Below are 13,033 nucleotides of genomic sequence, written 5' to 3'. Positions count from 1 at the left end.
GAGTTTTCTGAATTTCCATTTATGGAACTGAAGTCAACCTTGATAGAATACGTGGATACTCGAGGGGCTTATTAGGGGCCCGGTTATTAATTATGGGGATTATTGTTTATAGAATTGGAAATCACTGGCCTGAGGGGCATCTTGCTCTTGAACAATGGAACTCCATGTAAGGCTGAAATGAATTACACATTGTGTTTAGCATGATATATCAGTGATTTTGGCTGAAAGATCCTTTTTCTGATTCAACTTTGTAACATGTAAGATCCAGTTAAATGACAGAGTCGAGGTTGGATATATTTAAAAGGTTAGTTCACCCCAAAATGAAATTTCTGTCATTAAGAAACACTGTAGTTACATTGACTATTTTAACAATGTCTTTACTACCTTACTGGGCCTTGAAAGGTGCAATGACAATGCTGCGTATGCGTTGTTCAGAAACCTCTTGGATTTCATAAAAAATATCGTAATTGGTGTTCCAAAGATGAACTAAAGTCTGGAACGACATGAGAGTGAGTACTTAATGACAGAAATTTCATTTTTGGGTGAACTAACCCTTTAAATATGAAGATCATAATTATTGCACTCCTATTGGCACAGAGCAGAATAGCAAATATATAATATAGCTGCAATCATCGATGACGGGCTCTAGAGAAACAACGGACAAAATTGGTAAATATAAGAGGATTATTTCAAAGTCTGTTTTAAGTGCCACACTTCCTGCTGCCAGCTGGTGGTGCTGTAAACGTGACCCACAAACGTCACATCTATGTGACAATGTACTTAGATATGAGACTCTTCCCATTTCACTTTTTTGCCATTCATTTTTTTATATATCATGGTAAAACTGTTGAGGATATAAAAAATCTGTTCGCAATGCAGCATCTTCAATGTCTTAGCATGCAGTTGACTAAGTTTGTGAATCACATGAAATCATAAAACTTCTTGGAGGAGTATTTAAAAATCCAGAGCCTGCGACTTTCAAAAAAATCCACATTAAATCCAAAATGGCTAACATCCTGTTGAGGGAGCTAATGATTGTGATTTTGAAAGTTCTCCGGCTTGATAATAACATGTACATGTATATAAGTGTGGTAACTGTTGGTCAAATTTACCACACAACAGCAGTCAAAAGGGGGCATTACAGACATTGTACTACAATATACAGGTCATTTAGTGATTATGGGTGACATTACAAAAATGCATTTTATGGTAGGGGTCAAATAATTTTATGGGTCCATTGATAATTCACACCAAAATTAATCAGACAGCCTTAGGGTAGTTTAGAAAGGCATTTGTTGTGTCAATCATAGTGCTGATTACCTACACAATGCTGAAACAAATGCTAACCCCTAACCTTTACCTTAACCTTAGTATGGTGTTGGTAGCAGCACATTCTGATAGATTACTGTTTATCGCAGTCTGATCCATTTGTGATTTTTCTAAAGTCTGAACTTTTCTTGACAGGTGACTGCATGATTGATTTGCCCAATGAAATGAGCTTGTGAATGAGTTTGTGCTTAACTTAACTTTTTTTTTTAAATTCACACCCAGCTAAACAGCTTATTAGTGATAGCTCCGCCCCAAACTCAGGTCATTGGTCATTGGCTAATTCGGGTTGCTCCTTCAAACAGAGCAATGTTTTGAAAACACCAGTGTTTTCTCTCTATGGGAAGTCAACCTATGAATGGCTTACTTAAATTTGTCTTTGTACGTTGAAGTGGGATAGTAAGAAGTATTTTAATGTTGAAAAAAAAAAAAATGACACACATTACCTTTAAACTGATCTGAGATCAGCACAGAAGAGCAAAGTCAAGCCAGATCTGAAAGATGGCTTATGTTTGTAATCTGATGACCCAATCTGATGTTTAGGACATTAAACTTCAATCTGGAAAAATGTGCTTGCGTGTGAGTGCTGCGAGTGAGGTGCATGTTGAAATTGAGGTTACTGGACCATTTGCCTTTCTTCTTGCAAATGCAGTACAGATGCTGTCCGTTGTTGATTGGAATGGTGTGTGGATGCATTTTTACATAGATTCCTTGTCTCTCATGATGGTACCTCATGAGTCTTTTTTATTCAAACCTTTCAGGCCAACAGGCGGAGGGAAGTACTGTCTCGGAGAGAGGAAGCGCTACAGATCGTGCAACACTGATGTGAGTTTTTTTTTTCTTTGTCTCTAATCTGAATAATTTTGGTTTATGCTTAGGATTTTTTTTTTTTTGGAACATTTTAGCTTTTAGAACATTTAGAATTACCCAGTATTAGCTGCATAATCCATAAATTTACATTTAAAATGAAAAAATATTGTTCTTTAAAAATGGATTACGGTAAGCAAAAGTTAAAATTCACATTTCCCCTCTTCGTCTACTTCAGGATGCCTTTTTTTTTTCTTAGAAATTGTTTTAATCATTAAAAAAAAGTTTTATGGCTTTAGTGCTCATGTGTCTTAGTTTTGAGTTTTTTTTCAGAATATAGTTTAAATCTAAAAATGACAAAATTCACTTCACAGATATGTGCCTTTTCTCTTCTGGTGAATAGTGTTATACTTCATTTTAAAAATGTTTTCGTATGCTCTCTAGAATGAATCCCTCCCCCTGCAACTGACCAGCAAGCAGCTAATCATGGTTTATGATGGTAACTATTTAAAAAAATGGAAAAAGGGGGCAAGCCTTTCAATAATGCCCATCCAGACTTCCTGATTCAAGGGAATATACGTCACCACAGAACTTTATGTGGTCTTTAAGGTGAAAATTTAGCTTGTTAGGCGTCCTTTCTACCACAAATCTTAAAAATAACAGTTAAGCACAAGTAACAAATGTGTACTTTGGAAAACAAACAGCACCCCCCAAGCACTGAAAATGAAACCGTGTTGTCCAACACAACGTGTTGTGGATTATTGGTGACATTTGATCAGATTTTGGGAGCTTTAGACATCATCCCGGCGCTGGTTTGGCGCTTATAAAACAACAACCCCATAACAGATGTAATGTAATTAGTTCTTTGACCTTTTGGAATTCAAATGAAGCTTTTTGAAGGAGACAACCAAGGGTTGAAGACCACTCTCTGGCATGTTTATGTGGGGCATTCCAACGTCTGGATTTATTATGGCTGTGGCTTTGAAATTATTAAGTCATTTAGGATATGGCCCCCCTGTGGCTCTGGTTCCAGCCACGGCCATTGTTCAGTACCAAGCAAAGGTCTGCTATCATTTGTTCTACTTTTCAAAACAATGAGCTAATCCGCACCCCTTCACTCACTGCTGACTCCATGATCCCCAGTTTACATGGAGACTAGGGTTAATAACAATGCTGCAATGGAAAGAGGCCAAGTTGAGTCGCGTATTAAAGTTTAATTGGATTTAGGGCAATAATGTTTAAATAACAATGTGAGTTCTACACAAAATGCACATACATTTTTTTAGAGAGGGGATTTTTTTGTAATTACAAGAGGCAAAAAGACAAATTTGCCAATAAAGTGATCATTTTTTATCCACAAATGAGTCAATTCAGTAAGAAATGTTTTTTTATGAAGAATAATATTCTAAAAGCATATATATAACTTAAAAACTTAATAGGGCAGTTGTGTGTGGGAGTAGTGAATGAAGAACACTCTCTTCCACTCTCATTACCCACAACTTTGAGCAAGACACGAAACCCCAAACCCCAAAAATGGCTGCCCACTGTTCCGGGCGTGTATTCACAGTGTGTGCACTTGGATGAGTGAAATGCAGAGGTGAAAGGGGTGCAGTATGGAACATCACTTCACTTTCACTATATATATATATATATATATATATATATATATATATACACACACACACACTACACATTACCATTCAAAAGTTTAAATACAGTAAAATAGTAATATGGTAGTATTTTATAATTAATTAAAATGTAATTTATTCCTGTGCTCTAATTTATTCAGCATCATTACTCCAGTCTTCAGTGTCATATGATCCTTCAGAAATCATTCTAATACGCTGAACTGATGCTCAAGAAACATTTCTTATTATTGTCTATGTTAAAAACAGTTGTGCTGCTTCATATTTTTGTGGAAACCATGATACTTTTTTTTTCTCAGGATTCTTTGATGAATAGAAAGTTCAAAAGAACAGCATTTATTTGAAATAGAAATCTTTTGTACCCATGTAAAATTCTTTACTGTCACTTTTGATATATTTAATGCATCCTTGCTGAATAAAATTATTAATTTATTTTTTTTTTTTTTTTTGAATGGTAATATGTGTGCTATATCCCTGTGACTACCGTCTCAGTTATTATTGTAATGTTATTTCCCTGATGGAGGGAACAAGACGTGGTCTCAAATGCTGACGTTAGGGGTCACACTTGGGAGCCCCAAACACCTCTGATACTTCAGAAAAGGCCAGTGAGAATTGGAGAGTGGAATTTGCATTTGCCACTCCCCCAGACATACAGGTATAAAAGGAGCTGGCGTGCATCAACTTACTCAGATTTTTGCTGAGGCACTGAGAGTGTGTTCTGGCCATTCAGCGGGTCGTTCAGCCTTGTGGCAGGAGGGACACACTGTCCCATTCCCTCCATCAGGAAACGGAGGTTTCAATAGTAACTTCGATTTGGTGTTGAATGCCGACACTTGGGCAGAGGTCTGCATTGCCGCGGGACCCAGTAAGATTTCTTGCAATTGGTAGCGGTTGGTAATTATGGTGAACTTTGGGTGGGAGTGGGCGGTCTGACAATAACCCGGCTGCTCCCAAGATCCTTTGACAACAGTGCATCCGCGCTTGAACTTGAAGTGAACAAAACTTTCTGCAGTGGTGGCATTCACACAGTTCCCAGTTCCCTGCCCTGAGCAACCTGGAAAGATATGCTCTTTGCTTCCCAGCCACGAGTGCACCTTCAGAGAGAACATTCAGCCTTTGTGGTCGGATTTTGGAGGATAAATGTTCGGTAGCCTACTGAAACCATCATCAGTCAGCGACATTCTTTACTTGTGTGGATGTTTAAAAAAAAATTCATTTTGCAGTATAGCTAGTAAGCCATCAGTTTTTTCTCTTTCCTTAGGGAAACTTTAAATGTTAGATTCTGGAAATTATCTAAATTTAACTTATCGGGTCAGAAAGAAAATCATTATAAGCAGATAGCAGGTGAACACAGAGTGAGAGGCGGATGTGGATAGGTGCGGAACAGAACCTTGTGGGAGCGAGACGAAAACAACAGTCCTGCACAGACCTCTACACTAGGGTTCCCTATAGAAAACACCACAACTGCTGAACTGAGGACTTATGAGGTGCTGGCGATGCATATACCAGCAAAACCGCTGTGTGTCCCGAATAACAAGTGCACTTGCAACATCATAACCTACCAAGCCACTCAGGGACCGAAGGATAGTACTTACAATGAGAATAGGTCGCTTCAGCTGGTCTTCTTTGACCTTTTCTGTTCTTCTCTTCTCTTCTCTTTTTTTTTTTTTTTTTTTGGAAAAATCTACAGCTGATGGGAATGTAGCGAATAGACTCCACTTCAAAGCACAGGCTTGCGTCATAGAGGGGGCTCTAGACTGAGTCATTGTGTCTATCACTGTTAGTGATAGCCCACTCAAGTCTTCCGCATCCCATCCAGAGGCCAGACGTGGAGGTTCCAGAGGTCTGCCAAATTGTGCCCCATCCCCTTCCATGGGGGGATTTGCCAGGGAGGGGCTGTCGACAGGAGCATGAGCTCCAAGAACCAAGTCCTAGTGGGCCTGTTCTTTGTCCCCTCTGACCTTGCACAACATCTGTACAAGCATGCTGGGGGACAAGCATATTTGCGCAGACTATGGGGCCAGCTGTATGCCAGTGCATCTGTGCCGAGGGGGGCCTAGGTCAAGAATACAACAGAGGGCAAAGGGAGGATTCCCAGCGAAAAGATCTACCTGTGCTTCACTGAATGAACTCCAGATCAGTTGGACTGCCTCGGGGTGGAGTCTCTACACTTTCCTTGCAGCATCAATTGCTGTGACAGCCCATCTTGGATACATCTTTTGTGACCACAACGTGCCTGGACAGATTTTCTAGGGCAACCTCTGCCCATAAGAGCTGAAAGTACAGCAGCAGACCGGTGTGATAGCCGGTGTGATGCATGCCGCGGCACCATGCCCATCTCGGGACTTGAGTCTGAAGCCAGTGCTGAAGCAGTCACTTATGAATCAACCCCAGCTGCGTCACGACCGCCGAGGATGCCATATGCCCCCGGAGCCTCTGAAATTCTTTTAGTGGAACCGCTGGCTTCCCCCTGAATAACTTCAGGCAATTCAGCACTGACTGGGCACTCTCGTTCATGAGACACTCTGTCATAGAGACTTGAGTCCAACTCCATCTTGAAAAAAGAGAAGCTCTGGACTGGCAGGAACTTGCTCTTTTCCAGTTGACCTAAAGTCCCAATGGGCTGTGGTGTTTGAGCACCAGGTCCCTGTGTCTCGACTGCAATGTTGCCATGGTCATGTTCTCACAGTGAGAATATGAGCCATCCAAGATTGTCCAAGACTGACAGGTATCGACCACAATTAGAATTGCACAGGCGGAAAGGCATCTTTAAAAAGATGCTCTTTGTCTGTGTTTTGCTCTTTCAGTGTGAAGTTGATCTTTTTTGCTGAAGTGCACAGGGAACTCTTTGAACTTAGTTATGTCAGCATGGGAGAGACCACTGTGATGTGCCATATATCCAGCCAAATAACCGAATAAGCTTCCTTGCAGAGGTGAAATGGCAGAGCAAACGCATACACACTGCTCAGCTCCGAAGAACAAGTCTGATTGAGTGGATGCACACCAGCTTCTTTTATACCCGTATGTCTGGGGGAGTGATGCATGAAAATTCCAATTGCCAATTCTCATTGGCCTTTTATGAAGTATCTGAGGTGTTTTATTGTCCCAAATTGCGACCGCTAGTGTCAGCATTCAACACCACGTCGAAGTGACTGACAGATAGGGGACAACATTTACCAACAGATTCAGGTCAAATCTGTATAAACTTGTAAAAAAAATGCATGAATTAGAACAAGGATTCAATTGATAAGTGTTTGGATGCCTCAGTGAGCACAGTTGGTTGTGTTATAAGTGCAAACATTAAAACTCAGAATTAAGAGACCTGTGAGAGAAGTCACTCAGAAAACAATGAGAAGTTTAAAGGAGTTGAGTTTAGAATGGAGTAAAGGTGCACCGGTCACCAATATCAAGAGCTCTGCACATGGGCCTGTGTGGGACATAAATAGCCATCACTCAAAATGAACTCTGTGCAGCCATGAGACCAATGAGACCAGCAGAGCTTTTTAGCCAAAATTAAAGCTAATATGTCTGGCTCTAGTGCCCAGATAACTCTCAAAAAATCATCATACATATGGTGAGGTACTTTATAGTGGTGGTAGCACCATGCTATGGGACTTTTCATCAGCAGTGACTGCTGGTAATCTCTGACACTATTTAATATTGTTGTATGATTTACAATTGAATACAATTAAAGTATTATAAATATTTTATAAGATAATATAATATACATGAGATTAAATGAGAGTACCATCTGAATGCTTTTACAAGGCCTCAACGGTTCATTCATTTGCAGGCTTGTCCAGCAGGATCACGTGACTTTAGGGAGAAGCAGTGTGCCGATTTTGACAACATGCCTTTCCGTGGGAAGTACTACAACTGGAAGCCGTACACTGGAGGTAGGTTCCCAGCCCGCAACACACAGAACGACGGGCTACAGAGGGAGCCGCTCTCTCCCACAGCCTTCCCAACGTCTGGGCTCCAGTGACAGTATACATACTGGCTTGCTTTGTGTACCCTGCTAACACCAACACTGTGAAAGTCTCTTTGATGGTCTGAAAATTCTTTAGATTCCAGATAGAACACCATGTATCACTGTGTGTGTGCGTGTGTGTGTGTGTGTGTCTCAGAGAGGTCAAATCTGCAAATTAAAGAGTGACAATTAGGCCTGTCAATTTAATGGCATAGTTCACCCAAAAATGATAATTCTGTCATCATGTCATTCCCAACCCCTATGACTTTCTTCTGTGAAACAATAAAGAAGATAGTAAATGTCTCAGTGTTTTGTTTTTTTATCCATACAATTAAAGTCAATTGTTGTTTTGGATCCCATTGACTTTCATTGTATGGGCAGATATTTTGTGTTCCACAGAAAAAAGTCATACAGATTTGAAAAGACATGATGGTGAGTAAATAATGACAAATTTTTGGGGGGAACTTTCGTTGAAGGGTGTGTCTGTCGCGGCCTGACAAAATTCAATGTTTCGCCATGAAACAGGAAGTTGTTGTAACTCGTACATACAATGTCCGATCTGCCCCAAACTTGCCCCAAACTCCTGGCCTGAAGACATCTACATGGCAATATTCAGTTGCAGTCATAGCGCCACCTGTGGGCAACACGAAATTACATGTTTTACACTGTGATGAACTCCTCATAGATATTAAACTAGATAAACACCATTATGTTGTCAGTCTAATCTTAAGTCCTTAGCCATGTTAAATTGCGAAGATCTTGAGTTTTCGTTGAAAGTCGTGTCTGTGGCGGACTGACAAAGTCTGATGTTTCGCCATGAAGCAGGAAGTTGTTGTAACTCAGGTATACAGTTCCCAATCTGCCCCAAACTTCACAAGTGTGATAAAAGTCCTGGCCTAAAAACATTTACATGCCAATATTCAGTTAGTCATAGTGCCACCTGCTGGCAACAGGAAATGGCATGCTTTACACTGTAATTCACTCCCAGAAACACATTTAAACATGCCACGAAGTACCAATCATGCTAGAAACATGTTAAATCATGCACCCTTGGCTAAGTGCTAAAGTATGCGATTAACGCCACGAAAAAGGAAGTTGTAACTCAGGCATACAATGTTTAATCTGCTCCAAACTTCACGTTTGATAATAGTCCTGGCCTAAAGACATCTACATGGCAGTATTCAGTAATAGTCAAAAGACCACCTGTTGGCAGCAGGAAGTGTGGCACGTCGAAATGACATTGCCATATTTCCTGTATTTACTTGATTACATGCATGTCACCCACTATTCACTGTTTTCCTAAGGCCACTGGGTGGCGCTGGTCCTGGGTGTAAGGGCCCTTTCATTCCTGCTTGCAGCTTTAATTGTTTCATTGGGTCTTTCTCTGACACATTTTCTGACTGCTTTGAATAAGTGCAGCCGACAACCCCAAGGGAAGGGTGTATTTCTTGTTTACAACAAAATGGCTTGAACCCAATAAACAAAGAAAAACTGTGAGAGATCAAGAGGCATTTCCAAAATATTCTGACAGGAAGTTCATAGTCGACTCAATCATCTCCTTATCTCACTGCCCTGTAATAAGCATTATCATTACCAATTGTTTGGCTCTTAAAACTCATTTTGGAGGTGAACTTCACTTGTAAAGTCTGTGATAACCTTTGTCGATGTCTCCATGATTTTTGTTGGCAGCTGTGTTAATCTCTCCCCGTGTCGGTGCAGTAATGATGTCAGGCAGAACGTTCAGATTCCACTATGAGTAATGCCTCTCTTGTGCTCGAGTGCTTTGACTGGATTGTTAATATCAACAAAGGCATAAAAGAAAACCATGGGCCCCGTCTGAGAGCTCTGGCTCGAGACAGTTGCAAGAAAAGCAGTCTGCGAATTACTTATCAATGCACTGGTAAGGCGAGAGACTCTGTTATTCCGTATAGATTTTCAGCTTATCATATGACATAAATCGTGGCCACCTCTTAGACACTTCTGGGGTGTAAAGGAGTTCTCAAGGACCTTGGGAACCATCAATAACCTGATAAAAAGTCCCATTGGTGTTCGAGAGAGTGACATCAGCTGTTTGACGATAAACTTGGTGTGTTCTCAGGTGGAGTGAAACCATGTGCTTTGAACTGTCTGGCTGAGGGCTACAACTTCTACACTGAACGTTCCCCCGCTGTCATCGACGGCACGCGCTGCCAGGCCGACTCGCTGGACATATGCATCAATGGAGAGTGCAAGGTGAGTCTACAGCCCAAATCTCACTCACAGTTGCTGAAGAAAATGTTTTTTATAAGTGTATGGGAAGTACCATATCATTTTATAGTGAATACTTCTACTCACCTAAAGCATGAGTGAGATAGTAGCAGTTTTGAGATGTAAATTGCATCTTAATACCTTACACACCCGTGTCATGATGGCAGAACGTCTGGACTCTATAGCAGCTTTCACTGGCCAAAGACTGACAAGAAGCTGTCTGACTAACATGTAAAGTAACCAATCACATTTCATTTTGCTCAGCGCCATATTTAGGGGTGTAAAAATGTAAAGTCGATGTACCTACAATAACAGACCAGTGTGCGACAAATAAATAATTCATTCAAAGAACGTTTTGCAAATTTACTGCAACAATGGTGCATAAGTCTTCAAAAATACCTTTTTGCAAAGCACTTAAAAAGTTAGTTGGAAACATGTGACACATACTGTAGACTTTGTTCGGAGAATTTCAGGCTTGGAAAATAATACTCTTCTCATATCCCATCAGAAAACAAGTTAAAATATCTCTTTTCGTTTCCACTAAGTGCCTCAAGCCAAAGTCTTAGATGTCTTTTTAAAAAGTCTGTGCGAGGAACTTAATTACACAGGAGGAGTCATAATTACAGCATAAATGCTGAAAATATCTTTTAAAAATCCAGCGTTATGTTGATCACAATAGGCACTCATTGTCAAATTTTTGAATTTGTTCATGACGACTTCAAAATTGTAAACATGATGAAAACCTGTAGGATTCAACCAATTAGACAACTTCAGTGTGCCTTATGCATCAGTTGCTCAGCCAGTGGTCCGTGGGAGGCCTATGAAATTAATGGTAGGTTTAGCCTTTTATTCCTTTTTTTTTTTTTTTTTTTTTTTTAGCAACTGAAAAAAAAAATGGTTACAAACATCTCTTTTTCTATATCCTCTTCCTTTCTGTAGTGCAAGGGATTGTAGGTAAAGTATGTAAGAATGAATACTTTTGGTGCTGGGTGCTTCTCAAACAGAAGGCTGCGTCTTACAGAGGCTGTGTCATTCCTAGTTCAGTCCTTCAGAGGCTTGTAGGCTCAAGTCCTCCTCAGCATTAAACACTAGAATGAGATGGTCTAGTAAGTGCGCATGGATACGTCACAAATGTTCCCGCCCCCCACCGTCATGGCACGAAAATACTAATAAAACTTAACTTTGGAAAAATACTTTATTACAAATCTTTATATTATCTGGCTTTCTGTTACAATGAATCAGAGCCATCTGCAGTCTCCCGGTGGCTTACTTTATTGGCAGTTTAGTGTTAAGTGAGTAATTTACACCAAAACAAAAAGATAACATCTATGCCTTCATGTCCGAAAACATGTTTTTCTTACATTTCATAAAAAATTCAGACAAGCTCAATACGGACTCGTTTTCCATCAGTTTATTTTCATGAATTGGAATATGTACAAAAGATTGTGGGTGATTGAAGATTGCGAAGGATGCATCCCATTCAGCTGAACGAAGGACGTGAAATGAAGGCTGCCTTTCAAAGATCCTTCAGATTGAGATGTCCTTCAGCGATATTTGATGACGTGGCAGCCAAGATATGCAGCCTTCATTCATTTGAGAAGCACCCTATATCGTCCAGGCCTTTGGCATACTATTTTCAACACCCTATGGTTATGTTCAGAATGGAGTACTAACATACTGCATATAAGCAGTACACACTAAATATTTATATTTAAGGCAAGACACTACAGTCAAAACCATTGTTCTTTCAGTTTTGAGATTTTAAAAATGCTTTTCTTTTAGAATAGTGGACAAAAAACATCCAATATATATATATGTAACTGTTAATTTTTATTTACACTTTGTTTTTGCATCTGAAGACGTCTTTTCAAAATGATTTTTTTCTCATGCAGAAATCTCCATTTCAGTAGCACTTACATACACCAAACATTATTGTTTTTTTTTCCTATCTATATTTTGAAGGTTTTTACAGAGATATGTGTTCATATATCATTTGCTTAATTTATATAACATTTTATTTCTAAAAATATGGTTAGGCTGTTGACAGTATTTTCTGATTTATGGAGTGATAAAAAGAGAAATTCAAAATCCCCTTTGTAAAAAACTTTAACTATAATATGTCAACAAAATGAAACAATAATTTTCAACCTGACTTTATCCAATGTTCTGCTTTCTGTTCTGAAATTGTATGTAAATTCATTCATATTTAATTAGACTATGCTATTTCATTTGCATATTTAAACATATAATTTCAGAAAACCTGTAATACAAAACAACTGTCTTGACTCTTTCCCACTGGCAAAAAGTTGCTAGTCAGCGCCAGCATTTTTAATAATTTTCACAAAACGTTCATGGCCCCCAGAATATTTTATTGTACGAATATCTGAGCATACAACATATCAAAAGAAAGAACAGAGCATCTGCTTTAAAAAAAAAAAAAGAAAGAAATTCTAGATTCAAGCAAGTTTTATTAACACTTGAATTTCTTAAAAATCAAAATTTTGGACAAAAAGTTGAGGAAATCCAGTTTTTTCAGATACTAAGTCCAGATCAGATTCAGAACACTGATCAGAACATAGATCAGGGGTTTCCAATCCTGCTCCTGGAAAGCCACTGTCTAGCAAAGTTCAGCTCCAACCCCAAGTAAACACACCTGAACCAGCTAATCAAGGTCTTACTAGGCATACTAGAAACTTCCAGGCAGGTGTGTTGAGGCATGTTGGAGCTAAACTCTGCTAGACAGTGGCACTCCAGGACTGAGTTTGGACACCCCCAAAGCTTGCACAAACCGATACCTCTTCATGAGTTCGACATTTCATTTCAGCAGCTTTAATTTATATGCTGTTTAATGTTTGATGATTGCGTTATTTTACATGTACCTAAAGCTGCAGTCCTTTTTTTGTTAAAAATTATCCAAAATCAATATTTGAGCGTGTACATAACCAGCCAGTGTTCAAAACTATCTACCTTAGCTCGATTCACAACGGTAAGCTTGCAATAATGTTTTATAATAAGAGCGGTACTGGTGGGTTTCCAT

The 13,033-nt window shown here is 39.4% G+C and overlaps 1 protein-coding gene across 1 annotated transcript in view; it reads left to right on the top strand.

The window, feature by feature from the left end:
• The window catches only part of adamts6 (ADAM metallopeptidase with thrombospondin type 1 motif, 6), a 96,705-nt gene that overhangs the window by 52,188 nt on the left and 31,484 nt on the right, over positions 1-13,033 (top strand). Inside the window, exons 13-15 of the mRNA XM_067395681.1 lie at positions 2,088-2,151; positions 7,573-7,675; positions 9,848-9,981. Of these exons, the coding sequence (XP_067251782.1) occupies positions 2,088-2,151; positions 7,573-7,675; positions 9,848-9,981 (301 nt within the window). The remainder of the gene's footprint in view (positions 1-2,087; positions 2,152-7,572; positions 7,676-9,847; positions 9,982-13,033) is intronic.

The sequence above is a fragment of the Chanodichthys erythropterus genome, chromosome 10 (assembly GCF_024489055.1).
Source record: "Chanodichthys erythropterus isolate Z2021 chromosome 10, ASM2448905v1, whole genome shotgun sequence".
In the NCBI taxonomy this organism is placed as follows: Eukaryota; Metazoa; Chordata; class Actinopteri; order Cypriniformes; family Xenocyprididae; genus Chanodichthys; species Chanodichthys erythropterus.
This window is presented reverse-complemented; position numbering and strand designations above follow the sequence as displayed.